At 40.1% G+C, this 21006-nt stretch overlaps 4 protein-coding genes across 16 annotated transcripts in view; 2 read left to right on the top strand and 2 right to left on the bottom strand.

The window, feature by feature from the left end:
- Nucleotides 1-497: 497 nt before the first annotated feature.
- On the bottom strand, nt 498-20722 carry MRPL30 (mitochondrial ribosomal protein L30). 3 transcript variants are annotated; one of them, XM_072614658.1, is made up of 6 exons: nt 20645-20722; nt 4162-4275; nt 3242-3322; nt 1029-1175; nt 780-853; nt 498-670 (listed from the first exon to the last, which is right to left on the bottom strand). In XM_072614658.1, exons 2-6 carry the CDS (start codon nt 4210-4212, stop codon nt 538-540), a joined length of 486 nt encoding a protein of 161 aa, XP_072470759.1. In that variant the 5' UTR covers nt 4213-4275; nt 20645-20722; the 3' UTR covers nt 498-537. The 3 variants fall into 3 exon arrangements, with proteins under 3 accessions (XP_072470759.1, XP_072470760.1, XP_072470758.1); XM_072614659.1 differs by lacking the exon at nt 20645-20722 and adding an exon at nt 12347-12443; XM_072614657.1 differs by lacking the exon at nt 20645-20722 and adding an exon at nt 5159-5315.
- MITD1 (microtubule interacting and trafficking domain containing 1) lies at nt 5415-17882 on the top strand. Of its 11 annotated transcripts, XR_011968159.1 has the most exons (10): nt 5510-5633; nt 5712-6334; nt 8720-8813; nt 11641-11742; nt 14887-15023; nt 15109-15195; nt 16106-16221; nt 17353-17416; nt 17526-17586; nt 17663-17882. XR_011968159.1 is itself a non-coding variant. In XM_072614647.1 (9 exons), the coding sequence occupies exons 2-9, from the start codon at nt 6260-6262 to the stop codon at nt 17756-17758; spliced, it is 768 nt and encodes a 255-aa protein (XP_072470748.1). In that variant the 5' UTR covers nt 5511-5633; nt 5712-6259; the 3' UTR covers nt 17759-17882. The 11 variants fall into 11 exon arrangements, 9 of the variants coding, with proteins under 9 accessions (XP_072470749.1, XP_072470751.1, XP_072470754.1 ...); XM_072614647.1 differs by lacking the exon at nt 17353-17416 and having other exon boundaries at nt 5511-5633; XM_072614650.1 differs by lacking the exons at nt 5712-6334; nt 17353-17416 and having other exon boundaries at nt 5434-5633.
- Nucleotides 18115-20734, bottom strand: LIPT1 (lipoyltransferase 1). Its single transcript, XM_072614646.1, has 2 exons — nt 20645-20734; nt 18115-19308 (listed from the first exon to the last, which is right to left on the bottom strand). Exon 2 carries the CDS (start codon nt 19305-19307, stop codon nt 18186-18188), a length of 1122 nt encoding a protein of 373 aa, XP_072470747.1. The 5' UTR covers nt 19308; nt 20645-20734; the 3' UTR covers nt 18115-18185.
- The window catches only part of TSGA10 (testis specific 10), a 144888-nt gene continuing 143183 nt past the window's right edge, over nt 19302-21006 (top strand). Inside the window, exon 1 of the mRNA XM_072614641.1 lies at nt 19302-20566. The gene's annotated coding sequence lies outside the window, so the exon portion shown is untranslated. The remainder of the gene's footprint in view (nt 20567-21006) is intronic.

Genomic DNA, 21006 nt, shown 5'->3' with positions numbered 1-21006 from the left:
GACTATCTGATTATGGGTTCCAGGATGCAGGAGAAAACACCTGCTGGAGTTTAGAGAATAGTCTTTTTTTTTAAAAAATTAATTTGTATTGTTTTCTATGTTCATGTCCATAAATCTTAGATTTTTCTCCCCCTCCCTCCCTGAGACAGCATCCATTCTTATATGGGTTTTAGGGAATATTCTTAAAAGAAGCATAAGACTTGGATTTGGAGGGCAAAGGCTTTAAGTAAGTAAAAGCTTGGCAGCTGCTGCTATTAATAGTTAGCTTTAAGGAGAAAAGATAATGGGAAAGTTTAAAAAGATCCATGTTTAGTTAATCAAGAACTGACTTCTGCGGCTTCTCTGAAGCTGCAGCTGTGATCTTTAACTTTTCTACAGGAGGATTTTTGGAAGTAGAGTTACATATTATTCATCAGCTCAATACTGGAAGAGCAGGTTACGCGGAACAATTCAAGACATTCAGATATCTAAGGAGGGCTCAGTCCGTGAAGACCACCGGTGTTAAAAATACATTTTAATAAAAACACAGGAGTAATATCAGGCCTTGATTGCCTTTTGTCCTAATGGTTTTAGATGCCACCGTACCACTAATTCACCTGTGCTCTTAAGGCAAGTTTCTGACATCTGTTCTTCTGTTGGAAGTCCTTGGGGTAATTTTAATGGCTGGATTCTACAATATCAAAAAAAAAAAAAGCATTTAAAACATTATTAAAAGTTTTTTCTAAAAATGAACAAAATTTTATAGAAAAAATTAATTATTCTAAAATGCTACCACAAACCTTATCAGATGCTTAACCACTTTCAATTTTGCATTCACAGAAGGGATATTCTTATGCACTTGTGGAGTATGTGCCTAGGAAGAACAGACAATTTTACAACCCCCTGAAAGCACTATAAGACTCATGTTACTTAAAAGCAACACAACACATTCATGAGATTAAAAACAACTGTGACAAAACAATCTGCACCATAAAGTTAGAAACAGGCTAAATTCAAAACAAGTATAACCAGTAAAGAAAAGTGTTTACTTTTTCCAGTCCAAGGAGTTTTATGGTTTCCTTTTCCCAATATGGTCTTCTTTGCACACTTTTAATTCTGGTGACAACATGTAATTTATGAGGGTGTTGAGGGTCCCCACCATATTTTTTATGAGCTGCAGGTGAAGGCTGAAACACCTTTAAGAATAGAGTAAATAAATTAGCTATTTTCAAACATTACAGAAGTTTTCTGTATTCACCTATTCCCCCCACCTCTATAAAATAAACATTTCACTTTCACACATATAAACTAGTTTCAAACCTCCCAGCTCAAATTTTTAATGTGAAAAAAAAAAGAGCTACTTTCAATTTCTTTCTTTCCTAAGTCACAGAGACTTTGATACACAGGAACCTGAAGTTATAAACAACCCTGAAATGATTAAGATATAATGCGCAGACAGAAGTGGTTTGGGAATTTGATTCTCTACAGAAATATCACAGATGCAAGATGACTCTAACGACTACCACCAAAGGAAAAGTAACTAGACTATACCAGAGCTGAGATGAGGAGAAATGGTGTTTATTTTTCTTAAATCTCCCAGTTTATTTGTTTCCATTTAGCAACCAGTTGCTTAATATTGATTTATCTATGACACACTAATATGTTAAATGGTCTTTTCCCTGAAGTAAAAGTATTCTTAGTTTCACCAATTAGTAGCTGTGGAACCATCACTTACCTTTACTAAATTTAATTAGCCAAATTGGCATTCTAATACTCATACTACCTACATCAAAGTGATGTTATGAAGAAAGTGCTTTGCAAATCATAAATAGGAGTCATTATTACTGTTATCATCACTTCTCCTAGGAACTTACAGTCTAAGATGATATAACTTAAGAGGAAAGCTAGGAGACTGTTTAAGAGGCCAGGGCAGAAATTTATTTCTGGAACTTATCCAAAACAGACACTGTGAAAATGGTTATCATTCCCATTTCACAGATGAGAGTAAGATCAGTAAAGTCTGGCAACATGTATAACCTATACTGGATTGCTTACTGTCTCTGGGAGAAGTGAGATAAAGGAGGGAGGGAGGGACAGAATTTGGGATTCAAAACTTAAAAAAAAAAAAAGTTTAATAATTGTTTCAACATATAATTGGTATAAGGTTAATGTAAGGTTAATGGTGGGTGGGGGAAAGAGTTAAAGGTCTTCCTCACCCATTAACAGGCCTAAAACTCCTTTTATTAATTTCTAATGAGTCACAGGATCAGGAGAGACATGCCCTCCAGTACTCTGAGGTGAGATTTTGCTTTGGGGCTTACTTTTTGGAAGATGGTGTGCCAGGTGAGACTGGATAGCTGCTAAGGAGCCATCCCCTGCCCCCCTTGAAAACCCAGATGTTGGTGCTTCTCTGTCTGATAATGATATGTACATATGTATTGTCTACGGTCACACAGCTGGAAGCCCTGTCTGTTGGTCTTTCTGTTTGTAACTTCTGCTTGTATTTTCTCTGAAGTTCAGGGTGCCGAATTTTTCTCCTGAACTATAGATTGTTGACCCCTCAAAAGTTGCTTTCCTTTTAGAAAAGCAGATCTAAGAACCTGTACAGCAGGACCTCCTGTGTATGCTGGGGTCCTTGCTGCTACAACTGAGGAAAAAACAAAATAAGACTTGGCAAATAATTGGGTATAGGGATTGAGTGAGAGGAGGAGGTTGATACCAAAGTAGTGAACTTGAGTGAATTCAAGACTGATAACACCATTAACAAAAATGGAGAAATTCAAGATGGGTTTGGGGAGTTGTTTTAGACAAGTCTGAAATGACTATGGGATATCCATCCAAGTGGAGATGTCAATAGGCAGCTGATGATGCAAGACTTGAGTACAAGAGAGAAAATGCAATTACATAAATATATAAATTTGGAATTCATCTGCCTAAAGATAACTGAGTCCATGGGAGGTGAAGAAATCACCAAGATAGTATAAAGAGAGGAAATGGCTAAAGACCAAGTGTTATTGTTTGCAATTTCTTATCCTCTTGCCATAAAACATTGGCTTGGTCAAGGAACAACTTGTGTACTATTAACACTAAAATTCCAAGCAGTACTTCATCTATACCTTTACAATAATCATTATTCGTATCATTCACCACAATGTCACATATCTCATAAGCAATCTCATAATCTTTGATATTAAAAAAATCTAATAACCTTTAAAATGTAAAGAGGTAAAAATCAGATCAAACTCTTAAATAATGCTCTTACTTCATCTGGAATCCTTGACTTGGTAAATTTATGACGAATCCAATCAGTTGAGGTGAGAGATTCCAGACTTTTTGTCACATTCTGGAAGAAGTTAAGAGAGTGTTAGTTTTCGAGTACTTGGGTTAGAGGAGAAATCTACCAGTCACTAAGTTTTTCAAAAATATAAGTTTACCACTTTTGCTCATGATTACTAAAAGTTTCATCCCAATCCCCTTTTAAGCGTGATTGTATCCCATTCTACTGTGACACAAGTAGAAAACTGCAGTTCACCTTTAATACCTTTTCCACAATTGCTCCATAGAAAACTGTTTAAAACATTCAGTTCATAAATTTTCTTCGAGTTTCTGCCCAATCCCATTTCCTTAAAGAAGACATTAAGTTTTGTGCTGTCACCACCACCAGTTTCCAGTAGCGATGCACAGTCTATGGAAAGTTTATTCATGTCTACTGTAATGCCCTTTTCTTGACTAGGGGTACATGCAAATCCAGTGTTTGCATGCACAAATTTCACTTCCTATACTGCCTCATTATTTACATAGTCACTTCTCTCATTTAGGTAGAAATAAGTACAAGCAATAGACAAGACCAAAAATGCAAACCAATTTGGCCTAAGGCTCAAGTCACAGACACACTCTTCCAATGGTAGAATTAAGAATGATGTGTGGAATTTGCAGAGGGATTTCGGCTAAAGAAAAACTTCCTAATGATTAGAGCTGTCCAAGAGTGATCGCTTTCAAGTGCAGGCTGGACACTAACTTGGGGAGAAATTTGTAGAGTTCAGGTGAGACTTGGACTAGATGACCTCTCAAGTAACTTCCAACTCCCAAGATTCTGTGAAAATAAGCTGTACATAACTGAAGAAGGAAGACGACAAAAGGGAACTGGAGTAAACAATGAGAACGGTTTAAAAAAATACATACCTGTACTCTGCCTCCAGGGCTCTGGGTCACTAAGCGCAAAATTCCTGCCATTAGGTATCCCCACGGATGATATCACCGTTCAAAAAGCTGCCATTCCAAGGGACAAATTACTATCTGAAATTGATCATATTCTCCTGTTACATAACATTATGAAGAAGCATAACAATAAAGTTCTTGTTTTACAGATAAGATAAAAACAAGAGCTGGACTAGATTTTCTACACATTTTATACAGAGCTGAATACACGCTACTAAGTATTAATATGGTAAAATTAATTGTGACAAAATGGCTCCCAGGGCAAATCATTTGGTAAAATTGGAAACTAATATTCAAATGCTTGAACGGTGGAACTTTCTTAAATGCAATTGTGTATTTTAAAAAATATTTGTTCTGAACATATTCATACATTTGTGGTCACCCCCCGTCAGTGCAAACTATCAGGCAGCAGGAACCATTTCATTTGTATCCCCAGGACCTGGCAGGCACACAGCGGCTGCTAATTAGGCGCTTGTTGACTGACTAAAAGAAGGTGAGAGCCTTGTTTCTCGTTTATAACTAAGAACTAGCCAGGGACACTATCACTAATTCATTACGTGGAAGCTTCATACGCATCTAAGCTTTTAGCCATCATTTTCCATTTCGCAAAACTGGTCATGGTTAAAGCAGCATCGTACAAAAAGGGCCTTGACTTCGTGTCCTACGCGGACACTCCGAGCCGTGGGACCCTGGGCCAGTCTGCCTCAGCTCCCTCATCCGTCAGATGAACGGAACAAGCGAACACCCGCCCCGGAGCCTGCGGGGTCTCTGGTGGGAAGGGCGGGGCGTGACGGAAAGGACCGAACTGGAGGCCCCTCAGGGCCCATCTCTCGGACCCGTGACGGCCCCCAGGGCCCCCGGAAGACGTTCAGGTCCCGCCTTGGGCAGGGCGGGGCGCGGTCGATTCGGCCCCTCGGGTCACCCCCAGCCCCAGCCCCGGCTCCAGGGCCCGAGGACTCACCAGCTCCGCTCGGCCACAGCCGCCTGTGGTCTCTGCCTCCGAGTTATTTCTCCAGGAGACTGGGGGAAATCGTGGCCCAAGCGCTCTCCAGGAGCCCCCCAGGCCCGCAGCACGCCTCACGGAGCCGCGTACCACGCCGGCTCCCGCGGCCCGGGGAGGAACGGCGAAAGGTCACGACGCTTTAGAGCCGGCGACGCGCTCCGCGCCCCGCCCCCACCAGAGCCACGTGACCGCTTCCCGGAAGCGCCGCGCGCATGCGCGCTCCTCCCCGCCGCGGAGAGACGCGAGGGGAAGGGACTGGCCGGGCTGACCGCCGCAGGGATGGCCGCGCGGGGCTCCGCGCCCCAGCTGGACGGGGCGGCGGCGGCCAGCACGCTGCTGAAACGGGCGGTGGAATTGGACTGCACCTCTCGGTACCAGGAGGCTTTTGTGTGTTATCAGGAGGGTATCGATATACTGCTGCAAGTGCTCAGAGGTGAATGAGGGGAGAGGGTGCGCGGGCTGGGCGGGGAGGGGACATTTCTGTGCTTGAAACAATTCCGAATTTAAAAAGCGTTTCAGATGCATCATTCCGTGCCTGCTGTCCCTGCCGGGCACTGTGCCCAGCGCTAGAAAGACCAGTTCCCTCGCAGAGTCTGCTTCCAGACCGCAGAGCTCTCCTGCGTGAAGCCTTTTGCCTTTTAAAACACGCATCGAATCCGGCAGTTCCCTTCCGGAGCCGGGCTGCGGGTCGGCGATTCCGGCTGACTTCGGGGGCACCTTTTCCCGTGCTCAGTTTCGCCTAGTGGCCGGCCCCTCCCTGCGGAGGAGGAAGCGGGCAGCCAGGTGGGAGCAGGGAGGGTGTCCCCTCGAGGATCTTGCCCCGGTGGGAGGGTTTGCCCACGCGCCGGAAGGAGAAGTACCCTCGGACCTGGTCTGAGCCTCCTCGCTGCCAGGACTCGTAATCCACCCGCCGGTCCGGACTTCGCTGGAAGGCAAGTTCCTGCCCCCCCAAATCCAGCCTCCAGAAACGGAGCAGCCGGTGTTGGGCCAGAAAGGACGACCCTGGCAAAGGCGTTCTTCAGCGCTGGAACATTCCGGAGAGGAGGTTGCAGCTCATCGATGTCTGGCCAGGCTCCTGGGGGTACCCCGGGGACCAGCCGTCAGGGTCCGAGGGCCTCGTTGGATTGCTTTAGAGTAAGCTCACCCAACACGGAGGTACCCTTGGCCTTGGTCTACAGCCAGAGCCTGGGCACACTGGTCCTTCTCCTTTTCCAGCCTGGGGCTGCAGCTGCCTGGGCCTTCTGTTTCTCTTCTGGCTGTCCCTTCTCTTTTCTTGGGATCTCCTTCTTAGACTGACTCTCGGGAAACTTTTTAGCATCGGACTGGGCCATCTTCTCACAGAACATCACCTCTCCCAGCACCTCCTGGAATTGGGGCTGGTGGATGCTGGTGAGGAAATAGCCGTAGGTGTTGGGGGAGGCCTTCCTGAAAGCCGGCTCCGGGACCTGCTTGGAGCCACAACAGGGTGCATATACACCTGTGATGTCACCCGGTGTCACACTCCCCCACCAGGAAAGTCCGAGTCTTGAGGTGGGCTTCCAGCGGCCCCAGAACCCTCCTCACCTCCTCTTTGTAGTTCTGTGACCTCTTTGTTGTGGTGCACGATACGGAGAGTGGGGAACACCTAGGTACTGGATGGAGGAACAACGTCCCTGTCAGCAAAGCTCCCCCACTGGGTCACCTGGGCAGCTGCCCTCCCAAGTACAGGCTGGAAGGTCATCCTTGCTCATGTCAAACTCACACAGCCCATCATCACCCTCAAATGCTGGAACCTTGCCACAGAAAATTTTCAGAGGAATTTGGGGGATGCGGTTGGTCTGACCAAAGTAGAAGTGAGGCGGTGTGGACAGCACAGGGATCTGGGCTTCACTGTACTGTGCAGCAATAAAGACCTTATGAATGCCTGCCAGTTTTCAAGGTATATGTACAGGTACCAGCCGCCCTGATGATTTTGCAGAGAGAGGGGGTGGGGACGTTGGTGCTCCTGCAAAGTAATTGCAAAGTAAGGTGCACTTTTAAAAAAAGATATTTCAGTAATCTTTTCTCCTTCCTTTCTCCCCCCATCTCTCCTCTCCCTCTTATTCTCCCTGAGTTAGTGGGAGAAAGAAAGAAACACAAAGGCCTCATAAGAAGTATGTATAGTCTAACAACAAACTTCCACTCTGGCTGAATCCTAAAACATGTGTTTTATTCTGCACTGCGAGGTAACATGCTTTTTCATCAGTCCTTTGCAGTCGTGGTTGGTGATTGCACTGGTTAAAAATCTTGTTTCTAAAAATTGTTTTTCTTTATATGGTGTTGTATAAATTGCTTTCCTTATTCTCCTTTTTGTGTACGTACTGAACATTCTCTCCTAGAATGTAATCTTCCAAAGGGCAGAATTTTGACTTTGTATCCCTACCTCAGTGCCAGGCATATAGCAGGCCATTAATAAATGCACAAGTACAAAGGGCAAAATCTGATGCATTGTTAATTCATGGAAAGGTGAGAGAATGTGTCTATTTTGTTTTATAATCAGTTAAATATTTGGCTGTACACTGAAGTGTCCAGGAAAACTGCTAGGCTAGGTGCTTTAGGGATACAGAAGTATAAGATTTAGTCCTTGTTCTAAATGAATTTATAGTCTAGGGAGTTGGGGAGACAAAACTAACAAATTAATAACGATGTAACCACCTCAATCTATAACAAGCACAAAAAAGACATTTGCATTACACTTTAACCTGACATCACACATCAGAGGTAAGGCAGGCTCACATAAATAATAATGTGTCTACCTCACTTTATCGTAAAGTTTGCAAAGCATTTTTAATATATTTCAGCCAGATCCTCATAGCAAGGTGGGACAGATGTTCCCTCCCTCCTCATTTTACAGATTAGTAAACTATTCTTTCCAGCCAGTCTGTATTTCAGTTTATTTGGGTAATTCTGCCTCTCAAACACACACAAATTGGCTTCCAAATGTATTATCTTCTTATTTCTGAAGCATCTTCCCTTTTCTTTGCTGGTATAATTCCTACTTACCCGTTAAACCTCAACTGCTTCCTGTAAGGAAACCATTGTTGATCTCCCTTCTGGCTCCTAACTCCCATCCATGCCCAGTCCCAGGTAGTAGTGGTCATTCCCCTCATATCTCATACAGTATTTTGTTTTATCACTCTACTTCTTAACTTATCTCTGGTACATTTATGCTGCCCTTTGGCAGACTGCTAGGTGACACCTTTGGGTGAGTTGTCACTAGAGGAAGTTTGTTTTCCCATTTAAGCAGCATAGGGCAAAATGCTTTGTTCTATGCTAGTTACAGCTCTGACCTGGTATATTTCTGGCTGGAAGCATGAACTTGTCCCTAAGGCACTGTGGGGAATGTGGAAGGAATACTGGCGTTAGAGTTGGAAGTTCCAATCCTACCTGTGTGACCTTGGGCAGTGGCAGTTTTCTCATCTGAAAAATGAAGGAGTTGGTCTAAAGTCCCTTCTGGATCTAAATTCATAATCTTATGACTTTCCTTTTCCACTACTTCAGGCTGGTGTTTGGACAGCAGTCTTTCTCCAAGATTGCATGCTGGCTGCACCCCCTACACACCACAATAAGGCATCACACCTGGGCTTTTGTGAAGGTTTGAATTTGCTTATTGAATGCATATTATAGTCATTTGTGTTGTGTAGGAGATCAGGGAATACGTCTTATCCAAACTTTGTACTTTCCCTAATGCCTAACACATGACATAGTAGGTACTTGATACATATGTGCTGAATGAATTAGGTAAGTGTGGACAAGAATCACTACAAAAAGTGACTCGTGGAACATGAATAGGCAGTCTTTAAAAGAAAAGCAAGTTATTAATAGTCATATGAAAATGTTTCAAATTGTTTGTAATAGGAGAGATAAAAACTAAAACAATTCTGAGGTTCTACCTCACACCCATCATCAGACTGGAAAAGATGGTAAAAAAGGAAAATAATAGTTGGAAGTGTTGTGAGAGGACAGTCACAAAGATACACTGGTAGATCTATGAATTGGTGCATTGTGGAAAGCAGCTTGGAGCTATACTCAAAAAGCCACAGTCTGTGTTCTAGGCATATATCACAAAGATTTAAGACTCATGTACAAAACTATTGATAGCAGTACTTTTTATTATAGTGTTACTTTTGACAATTGAAGTAAAATGAAAGACAAGGTCCCAAGCATGATCAATTTATTACCACAAATTGGGGCTTACAGTCTTCACATAATTTTTGGAAGTACAAGAGAACAAAGAATAGAAGTGAGTAGGTGGGGAAAACAATTTGATGAAGTTACAGGTTAGACAGCATCGTGGGTATGGGGACCACATGAGTGGTTACATCAAGGAAAGCAGACTAGTATCTCGGGGCTAGTTGACCACTTCTCTCTATCATTATGGAATGCTTGATTGAATTATGGGATTCATCTGCATTCTAAAGACATTGTTAGTGGACCAGGGATAGCAGACTCAGTGGCTCCTGGAAAGGTTTGTTAGGGAGATAGGACCCTCCCTTTAGTTGTACAAGGACTGGCAAGGACTGACAATATACCTTTTGGAAATATACCAGATCAGCTTGTAGGCCTCTGAAGACAACAAGCACGTCCCAGGAGCTGAAGGTATAGTAGATAAGTTTTCCCCATCAATTATAACTTTGAAGGAACTTGGAGAGAAAGCTAAATTCCTGAACTCAATTCAAGGACATAGAAAAGGGGCTTTAAGACAGATGCAGACTCAGTTATAAAAAAAACAGTACAGCATGGAATCAATAGAGTAGAAATTTGAGGTAATATTAGTTTGTTCTCAGTGACAAAGAGTGAGAAACTAAGATCTCATGAATTGGATGAGCAATTTATGATATATGAATTAATGGAATATTTTAAGAAGTAACAAAAGGTATAGAAACATGAGAAGACTTATGAATTTATGCAGAGTGAAATAAGCAGAACCAGAAGAATACTTGTTACAGTTGCATAATTGTAGAAAAGTCCTATGCAACTTCATTTTCTGTCATGAAAATCTCAGCTCCTCTGAGTTGGTGACTCCAACATACACATATGTATTGTGTGTGTAGACGTGTATGTCTGTACATGCCGGCACCTCAGGGTTGCTCACACTGTCCAAAAGAAACGAGGGTATCCTCATTTCCCAAACCTGTCTCCACTTCACAATTTCTATCAAGGGCACCAGCATCTTTCCAGTCATCCAAGTTTGAAATCTGGGAGTGATCTTTTTTTCTCCTAACCCTTCCTTCCCCCTCCATATCCCATTGTCAAGGCTTGTTATTTTTCTTCCATTGGTCCCTTTCTCCTGTCAGTTATGAAAATAAACGACTAAAGAATCATGGAGATTATGCAACACAATAAAATACCAGAGAGCTCACACCAGTTATCACAATCACAGTCAACTCTGAAAATATCAAGAACTCACACAGGTTATCACAGTCACTGTTAAGAATTAAAATAAAAACAAAATAAAAATTAGGGCCAACAGCAGTCGTTAGCAAAAAGTTTTCTTTATTCTTTTGGAACAGGGATGTGTGTGATACATGTGCTGGGGCCTTCTCTGATTCTGAAGAGACCTGCTTTAATGAAGGGCACTGAGATTTAGGGCAAATCTCACTATATATAGCAATGATTACATAGTGAATTGTAGCCCTGACAATGAGAGGTAGCAGCAACAATGAAGCAAGTTTGATTCATTGCAGGACTTCATGCCCCAGAACATGGGTCCTCCAGGGAATTGTCCAAACTCAGGAACCACCTGCTTCTGGTGTTTTGCTGCAGCTGAGTTCATCCAGAGGGTGACCTCAAAGGATTGTTAGTATGCCAACTTCAGGGCACAGCTTGCTTATTGGGCCTTACTAATAAAAGAGAGGGGGTGGTCGTACTGCCACCGCTCTAATTTGGGCCCTCATTATCACTTGCCTCTTGTCATTTTGTAACCTCTATCTAATTGTTTTTTTCCATCTTTGGTTAAGACTCTAGTCTCAACTCTTTCCAATCAATCTTCCAGAAGCACAAAATATAAATTTTTTTTTAAATTACAAGGCTGCCCACTTCATTGTCGGGCTCAGAAATCCTTAGGGGCTTCCTGTTGTCTCACGGATAATAAAGTACAAACTCCTAAGTCTGGCCCTCCGGAGTTTGGCCCCATACTACTTTCTAGCTTTATTTCACACTGCTTCTTTCATTCACTCTTTGTCATCTAGATAACTTGACATAACATTGCTCATAAATGTGGTGCACCCTTTTCTTGTCCCATGCTAATTAGCCAAAATGGTCTCTAATATATTTATCCCAGAAACTAAAGCCTATGAGCATAGGTGAAAAATTTTAATTAAAAAAAAAAGTTCTTAGGGCAAATTTAGAATTAGAAATAATGCTTATGATAAAGGAAAATACTCTGAAAATTGGAAAATTACATAATTTTTAATTTATAGGCACCAAAGACAATGCAAAGAAATGTCACTTAAGACAAAAAATTTCTGACTACATGGACAGAGCAGAAGACATAAAGAAGTTCTTGGAGCAAGAAAAAGAAGGTAAGAAATGGACTTTCAAAAACCAGTTGTTAAAAGTAAAGAGGGTTATTTATGTGTTGTGCCAAGGCCTGTATGACTGGAGCTCCATTTGTCTTGAAAGATTTTGTTATGGAACCTCATAAAATGTTCTGCAATCCTTCTTTCTTCAGAGCAGTGCATCAGTATTGTGTGCTTTGGTATACTGTCCTTTATTCAATTATCAGTACAACAAGAATACCTAAATAAACTCTTGTGACAGCCTTGCAGAGATTCCTTGATCCTTAAGGATTATAACTAAACTGAATATTTTTTGTTTCCTTCCTTTAGTTTTACTTTACAAGTCATTAAATGTAACACATATATGAGCTATTATTATTGCCTGTTAGCAATCCTTCTCTGGTGCTTCCTCTGTACCACTGAATCTTCCTAATACATGATTAGGGTTATATCATTCCACTGTTCAAAAGCTTCAGTATTTTTCTCATTGTTTACATAAAGGTCATATGCCCTAGCCTTCATACCTTAGCTCTACTCTGCCTATCTAGCTGTGTCTCAGATTATTTTCCTGATATACTAGGAATAGTCCACACTTGTCTCCTTCCCTTCTGCTATACTTTTTGCTCACCTTGTTTCTTCTGAAACCCAATCCTCAGTGCCAGAGCTTTCACCAACCAGCTGTACCACATCATCCTTCTCAGTCTTCTCCTCCGCTATGCCAGTTTAGGTTGAGGGAAGCAGTCTTTTGTAGAATAAATGGGAACAGAGATGTTGTGGTTACAGCTGTAGCTAAGAATGCATTTTTCCATTGAAAATTTGTTTTTATGGTGATAACTATACTTAATCTATTTGTTAGTTATTGAGAATAGTTAATGGCTAATCATTAAATGATTTAGCTAACATTATGTACTAAAATCCTTCAAAAGACTGTTCTAACCTAGGAATCTCATTTATAATCTTATTTCTATGGAAAAATATACTCTGAAGTATACTCCACACACACTCCAAAAACATGATTTAAACCAAATTAATAATAAACTGGGGACTAACTATATATGATAGTATTTTTTTTAAAAAAAGGCTTCTGGATCAATCAATAAATATTTATCAAGTGCTCACTGTATCTCAGCAATGTTCTAAGTATTATCAAGACAAAAATGAAACAGACCGAAATTAATAAGGGATAATTACATCAAGTTAATAGGATCAATGAAGAGACATTGCTGTGACTTCTAAAGCTGTCTTCCTGGGTTTCTCTGATTAAAATCAGCTTTTTATAGGGCAGACTTAAAAGGCAACATAAAATACTGCATTAACTATATCATACTTCATCCTTGTCTAAAATTGCAGAATTAGTAGGACTTAACATCCAAAGAGAACAACCAAGATATAACAGGAATTATGGTTCTAAGTCAACAAAAAGTGACAGTAGAAAATTATCAGACAACTTTATGAATAACTTGTAGAACCCAGCTGGAGAGAGCACCCCAAAATTTATCTAGAGTATCTGAACCTTGTAGTCATTGTGCTGGTATTAATTTATATGTAGGAGTATTCAGTATTTTCACCATTAAAGGGGTGTTTTGGTTTTCCTAATTCTTTGCCTTGACTTTTCTAGGCTATCCCTGGTGCTGTTCTACCATTTCCTTCCTTTTCCTGGTCAGAGTTCTTGAAATTTATTTAAACCCGTTGCCTCTGTTTCCTCACCACCCAGTTTCTCCTCATCCTTCTGCAGCCTGGCTTTTGTCCCTATCACTCCATTGAAACTGAACTCTCAAAGTCAGAAATTGCTTATTGGCCAAATTCAATAGTTTTTTTGTTTTTTTTTTTTGGTCTTTATTCTCCCTGATCTTCCTCCAGTATTTGATACTGATTAATTGCCTCCTTATGGACACTTTGCCTTTCTTTTGCTTTTGAAACATGGCACTCATTGAGTTCTTCTTTAACCATTCTTCCATAGCTTTTTTTCTTTCAAAGGTGAGTATCTTACATGGTTCTATCATTGGTTCTTTTTTTTCTCTTCCTTGTCATTTTTGTCTTACCTCTATAGATACCTGAAATCTGCAGGTCCTACTCTGATCTTTGTCTCAAGCTTCAGTCCTGCATTACTAACTTGCCTGTAGAGTTTTATTTGACTGTTACCACCAGTACCTCAAACTCAGTGTCTAAGAAAAACCTAGTCTTTCTCCTAATGTTACCATTTTTGTCAGTGTTACCAGTCATTTGTGAAACTTTGGCATTCTACGTATCTTCCTTCTAATTTCACTTCTCAGTGTTACCAAATAATTCTTGTTAATTCTGCCTTTAGCACCCACCTCACCTCCTTACTGACACAACTGTTCTAAGTCTTCATTGGCTCCCTGCCCAATTATAATAGCCCTCAAGTGAGTTTTCCCATTTCAAACTAACCTTTGTACCTCTGTATGATATCTACCTTGTGCATAAATCTAGCCCTATCTCCCATCTGCTCAGAAGCTTTCATTGGCTCCCTGTTGTCTCCCAAGTCAAATTGCAACTCTTCAACATCACCTGGTACCACCGTAGCTTTTCTGGCATTATACTGTTACTCTCCACAGATGCTATACTCCAGGGAAACTGTATAACTGGGTGAGCAGTTGTGTCTCTCTTGAATGTATTGTGCTTTCCTGCCTCTGGGCACTGTTCACAAGGCCCCTTATCCTTGAAATTTACACTCGTAAATCCTCCCCTTACTAGTTATAAAGTCCAATTTAGATGTTACCTCCTCACAGAAACTTATCATGATCTTACCCACTCATGTCCCCTATCATCACATACCAATGACTGCATTTCTCTTAAGTGCTTATGTATTATCTGGTATAAAATATTTATTGTACCAGATTTATTATCATCATATTGGCCTTAGGGTAATTAATTTTTTGGCCACGATAGCTCATCAAGAACATATGATAAATTGTCAAGAGGTAGTGATCTGTATTGATGGTAGGAGTACTTATGCCAGTGAAATCGCTGATCTTTGAAATACCAAAGCAGAAATGTGTCTGTCTTTCTTTCTACTAGATTATAAACTCCATGAGAATTGGAATTTTGTTTTTATCTTAATTCTGTATCGTCCCCACCAATGCCCAACAAACTATTTTACACGTACAAGGAACTTAAATGTTTGTTGAATTTAATGTGTTTTGTCAGATGGAAAATATCACAAGCAAATTAAAATAGAAGAGAATGCAACAGGCTTTAGTTATGAGTCACTCTTTCAACAATATCTTAACGCAGCTGTTACTGAAGTATGGATAGAAGATCCTTATATTAGACAAACTCACCAGGCAAGTAAAATGTAACTTAAATATAAAAATGTATTAATATTTAAGTTTTGCTGGCTAGCTAAATTTTATAATTGGTATCTTTTAGCTATACAACTTTCTTCGATTCTGTGAGATGCTTGTTAAACCAACATCTAAAGTTAAAACTATTCATCTTCTTACTTCTATGGATTCAGTAAGTATTCAAATGTATTAAGATTCCTTCTTTCTTACTTCACTAGTTATAAAATGAAGCACAGTCAAGGGAACAAATATTAAATATTATGTGTAAAATGGAATAGATTCATAAAGCTGTAAGGTGTCTTAGAAACAATCTAGTCCAGCCCCCTCACTTTACAAGAAACAGTCCCAGAGAAGGTAAGGGCCTTACCCAAGGTTCTCACTGGCAGATATGAATAGAGAATCTTAGTCACATGATTTTTAATCCAGTATTCTTTCAAATACCACCATGTTCCATTATGCTATTTTCCTTAGGAATGAGTTTATATAACAGGAATGACTGACATAAAGCAAATCTCAGGTAGTTCTGTTTCTGATGGCTTTTATGTCAGTTAGTTTCATAAGATGGAATAATAGCAACTCAGTCCACCTAGATTCTGACAAGCCTGGGAATTAGTTGCTGCTATTATGCCCATTTTTTGATGAAGAAATTGAGACTTAGAGAAGTTAAGTGAGTTGTCTAGGGTCACATGGCTAGTAGGTATCTTACTTGGATGTTAGAATCTAACTTAGTGCAAGTTGTGCACTCTGTCTACTTTCATTTGAATTAGTGTTACTAAGTTGTAAATGGGACTGAGTTCTTGTTAACACTGGAAAGGGAAATTATTTAAAATGCTACATTGTTCCTTAATATATCATATTTCTTTTTTTAATAAGTATTGAACTAATAGAAAACTGCCTTTCAGTCATCCATAATATACATACAAAGATCAGTCAGAAATAGAGAAAATAATGTGTTTATACATATATACGTGTGTGTATATATGTATGTATATTTATCTATATGTCTGTGTGAATGTGTGTGTATGTATTATATATATATATATATATATATATGTACATATGTATATATTTGCTGCTAACAGGGCGATGGGAAGACTCAGCAGACCAGTGGCCTGGAAGAAATAAGAGAGTCACTTAGTAAGCATGGAATAGATCTGGAAATAGAATTCTCTTCTTCAATACATGATCGAGAAATTAGGTTGGTGTTATATTTTTCATTTTTAAGCCACATATATCATTCAGTTATGAAAACTTAAGATACTCCTTTCTCTTTTCACTAATTTTTGCATAATTTTATAGTCAATTTTTGTGTTTAATGATTACAACTTTAGACATAACTAAATTTTACTGTTTTCTTGATTTCTAAAAAGAAAAAGAATTGGTACATTTCATGATGTTTAAGTTTACAGTTCCTTAATGAGACAAGATGTGGCCATGTGTACTCATTTGAAGGACTGTTTTCCCTGTTTACTAAATCATTATAAACTGTGATATAATTATTGTGATACTTTCATACTTCAGCTTCAATTATGCAGCACTTCTTATGTGACAGGAAAATAGTTCTGACTTAGGGACCTTTATAAGCAGAATTCCTTAATAACTACTGATGAGTCAAATCAGTTTGGATAGTTAGTTTTTAAAATCAAGTGGCCTGGGCCATATCATAACAGCAGTATTTTAAAAAATACTATTTTTGGGTTCCTAATCCTTTTTTTCTTTATAACAAATATCTGCTTATCTGGCAGACTATTGTCCCAATAACCAGAGCTTACCAATCAAACACAGAAATGTTATTAACTCACCTTGGAATGACTAATAGTTAGCTGACTGATAGTCTTACCCATTTCCCAGCTTAAACACATTCCCACTTGAATTTTATATCATGAAGTTTTTTGGAGATTCTAAAACTTTTTTTCTTATAATAAGTTGTAAGATAACCTCCTGTTTGTACAGAAGAGGACTGGTCTCATTAATAGACTCCAAACATTGAACTACCTTTCAAGGGGGACATAGCATGATATACTAAGATGGTAGAAGAACAGTGGATAAGATGTTAAGGAAGAATTGGTAGCTCAGGGACAGTAAATAGGGGAAAAAATGAAGTTCACATTTCACAGATCTAGATCACACAACATACAAAAGAATACGTAAATATGTTTGATGTTCTAAGTTGTCAAAACAAGTAAGTTGTTCTCAATGAATCCAATGGAAAATTCAGTGTAATTTGGCAGAATAGTACCATGTAGATAACAGGCTAGAATTCAGTGGTTCAGTGAGCTAAACTGTTACAATATTTGCCAGCTTATCCAATCAACTAATTTTTTTGCAGCTTGTCCTTTTACACAGCCCAAGATTAAACCTGGTGTTGCTTCCACTTTCATATACCTGATCAAGTAAGAGACTTCCCTTGGCTAGAGGAAATTGTGCTGGTATTTAGTCTATCTCTTTAAAATTTGCCATTTAACTTTTGTGTTTATATAATTACATTTCTAATTTCAATAGGTTCAATAATGGATGGATGATTAAGATTGGAAGGGGACTTGATTATTTTAAGAAACCACAGGTAGGACATAGCCTTATCTTATTAATGAATAACACCATTCTATGTCATTAATAACAAATTCTCTTTTTCTTCCTAGGGGCGTTTTGCACTTGGGTATTGTGATTTTGACTTGAGACCGTGTCATGAAACAACAGTGGACATTTTTCATACTAAGCACACAAAGAAAATATGACTATCTCTGACTTCACGTTTTAAAATTTTGTTTTAAATGAATATTGAATTTTAAATATTTTTATACAACAATCATTCCTATAAATGAAAATGTGATAGTAAATCTAATTTTATATTTCTGTTGATTGAGAGACTGTTTTGTTTTATTAACACACAATTTAATATAACTGACATTGTTTCTTCTCTAGACCCATCACTAATTTAAAAAATGTTACCAAGACTCTTAATTTGCCTTAAGGGATATAGTCTAAAGCAAACAAAGTAGAGAGCACCAAATTAAAATTTGCACTTTACTAATTCTGACTCATCTCATTCTGTTCCAAAAATGGAATTTTAAAAGATTCACAAAAAAGGGCATATATTATTAAATTTTATTTTACCGTTCCAAAGTTGTCATCATTATAAAGAGTAATCATCATCATTTTGAATTACATTATTGTCTTAACTTTTTCACAAAGTAGATGCCATTTGCTGTACAGTTCGTGGTCTTCTGGATATGTTGTAAGCAATGCATTTAACAACACTGTGGCTTCTCTCTGGCAAAACTTATTGCCAATAAATCTTTTGCTTAGTTTGTCAAGCATTTCCTGTGGTAACCAGTGATCAGGTGCATCAATACTGCAGTCTTCAATTATTCCATTTTTTACTTCTACATGTATTTTCATTTCAGAATATGATTGTTCACTTAACAAATTAAGAGAAGTATTTACACTAAACTTGGGTGTTTTGCCGTATATCCATTCCCAGGTTTGTAGTTCTTCCGCTTTTTTATTTATCCCTGGGAACATTGTCTCATCTGTTGGATTTATTAGGATAATGTTGCTATCAGTTTGATGATAAGCAGCATATTCTGCTGCAATAGATTCCATCAGTACCTCACAAGTTAAAGTGTCATCATTTTCCAGGAGATTTTTCACCAAGGAAGGTACACTAGGAGTAGCATTACTCTTAATCCCCTGGTAAGGGCTCTTCAGCACAGAAGATAAAGAAATCCAATCTGTACTACACAGTAATGTGCAGTGGTGATAAGCAGTAGTCCGTCCAATCTTAGAAGCCGTTCCAGAGATTTTAAACTGTCCTTCTAGTAGGAGGTCAAGTCTGTCGGTAGCTTGCACATCCAGCTGTGGTTGGACAGCATTCAGTGCTCTAATAACCAGTTTCAGATTTTCCATCCTATTATACTTTGTCTTAGTTGTGAAGAAAGTCAAGTTGATATTACCCATATCATGGTACACTGTTCCTCCTCCACTCCTTCTCCGAGCCAATTTTATGCCCCTTTCTCTCATTAGATTTATGTTACATTCCTGCCAGGGATTCTGATGCCTGCCAATTACAACAGTAGGGGAATTTCTCCAAAGGAAAAGAATAGGTTTGCCTTCTAAGTTCATATAGTCATGGATCCAGTCTTCCACAGCCAGATTTTGATAAATATTGTTAGAGGTTGATTGTAAAATGAGCCCACCTTTTGCTGTGTTTTTTAAGCCAGCTGTTGGGACCTTGAGGATATAAAGTAACTGGAAGCAATTCTTCATAGAGAATGGGATCAACATGCTTTTAAAAATGGAGGAAATAGAGTGGTTTTGTTACTACGTTAAATTTTATATAGGTATTTCTTAAAATGAAAACTGTATGTAACAGAAGTTGAGTACTTAGACAAGTCTTTCTTGTTCTTTGTGATAAAATATTCATGATTAAATTCACAATAAAAAGAATTTAGGGCTTTTTTTTTTTTTAAAGAAATTGTAAGGAAAATAAAAACTTGAACTAATCTATGGTCAATTTTTGGTCATGCAGGAACTATCTACTTTACTGAATATCCCAGATACTTCTTTTGTGTGGTTTTAATCTTAATCATTAATCACAAGGTACTTTCAAAAAAATTGAGCAAAGAAAAGGAAATGCATATACCCAACTGCAGTGAGTCCTTGATTATTCATACTGATGGTCATTTTGAAAACAATTTAATTTGGGATGTACATTATTTCCTGGCAGCATATTTTGTAATAACTGTATTTTTCTTTATAATCAAATTAATCTGCATTTCCCTGTGGACCACAGTAAAGAGAGAACCATTTAGAACTGTATGAAATGACATGGAAGTGCAGGAATGAAATTTTCCTCTGACGTTATACACTGCCCTTATTAATAGTGCTGAGGAACGGCTGGGTGGCAAGATGTTGATACTGTTGGTTGTGATGAAACTTGAACTACAATTTCAAATGAGCCATTCAGCCTCCAATTTAATACATAACAAAACCATAAAGGAGGCTTTTTGCGCAACTTCAAGTAATTTTCACCTTAGAAAGCAAAAATTTGAAAACTAGGTAAACGACAGCATACTAACGTATGTAGCAGAAGGGGTCGGGGTCAGAGGGTCACCGCGTGGCTGTGGCCAATCACAACCTCGAGCCTCAGAACTGACATTCCAGCAATTAAGCCTGTAACGAGTGAGGGTGGTTACCACCTTTGAAGTCCGCCAGGACTCTCCCGGCCTCCTTAGTCCGGGGCAGGCCACGAGGTCCCCCGCGTCCAGGGGGAGCGCCCCGCCCCTCACCAATCAAGCAGCTCTTAAGAAAGGGTCTGAACTGTGCCGGGGACCGGGCCTGGGCATCCAGAGCCAGAAGTAAAAAAGAAATCCCTTCGCTCAAAGGGCTTGCGGCCTCAGCACCCCTCAGCCACATTTCTGCCTCCAGGGGATTTGGGGTCCGGAGCCCAAGGGAACCCGAACCTCCCCGCACTTTCCCTAAGGGTGCATGGAAGCCGGAGAACTGCTGGGCCGGGACCGACCCGTGCCAGCGGCCAGCGCCAGGTACTGGGGGAACAGGACTAGCCAAGTGGATTAGACGGTATCCAGATTTTTAAAAATCTTTTTCCGGTTCTGACTCACCTGTTACTTCCGGCGGCGATCGTTCGCTACGGTGGGCTCCACAGCTGCGGTGAAATTGTGCAGACTCTGCCTTCTCCCGGCTGCGCACGCGCACGCGCACGCGGGCTCGGCCCCGCCCTCCCCGGTCTCGCGCCCGAAGGCCCCGCCTTTCCTGCCTCCCCGGATGCGGAGGTCCCGCCCTCCCTGTCAAGAAAGGCCCGCGGGCGCTGTCTCCCCAGCCTCCAGCCTCCTGGGTAGTCGAGGCCGAGCCTGGGAAGCGCCCTTTTGTGTGTAGACAGGGACGCCGCGGCCGAGGCCCAGGACGGGTTTTGGCCTCGCCAGCCTCGGGCTGTGGCTGCTCCGGGGGCCGCCCCGCTGGGGCC

This window comes from Notamacropus eugenii, chromosome 5 (genome assembly GCF_028372415.1).
Source record: "Notamacropus eugenii isolate mMacEug1 chromosome 5, mMacEug1.pri_v2, whole genome shotgun sequence".
Classification (NCBI taxonomy): Eukaryota; Metazoa; Chordata; class Mammalia; order Diprotodontia; family Macropodidae; genus Notamacropus; species Notamacropus eugenii.
This window is presented reverse-complemented; position numbering and strand designations above follow the sequence as displayed.

Excerpts from the sequence above, each read along its gene's own strand:
- MITD1 (XM_072614647.1), top strand. The coding sequence starts at position 6,260 with ATGTCTGGCCAGGCTCCTGGGGGTACCCCGGGGACCAGCCGTCAGGGT. Across the intron at positions 16,222-17,525 it reads ATACATGATCGAGAAATTAG|GTTCAATAATGGATGGATGA; the intron begins GTTGGTGTTATA and ends TAATTTCAATAG. Across the intron at positions 17,587-17,662 it reads ATTATTTTAAGAAACCACAG|GGGCGTTTTGCACTTGGGTA; the intron begins GTAGGACATAGC and ends TTTTCTTCCTAG.
- MRPL30 (XM_072614658.1), bottom strand. The coding sequence starts at position 4,212 with ATGGCAGGAATTTTGCGCTTAGTGACCCAGAGCCCTGGAGGCAGAGTA. Across the intron at positions 1,176-3,241 it reads AGTCAAGGATTCCAGATGAA|GTGTTTCAGCCTTCACCTGC; the intron begins GTAAGAGCATTA and ends CTATTCTTAAAG. Across the intron at positions 671-779 it reads GTGGTTAAGCATCTGATAAG|AATCCAGCCATTAAAATTAC; the intron begins GTTTGTGGTAGC and ends TTGATATTGTAG.
- LIPT1 (XM_072614646.1), bottom strand. The coding sequence starts at position 19,307 with ATGTTGATCCCATTCTCTATGAAGAATTGCTTCCAGTTACTTTATATC.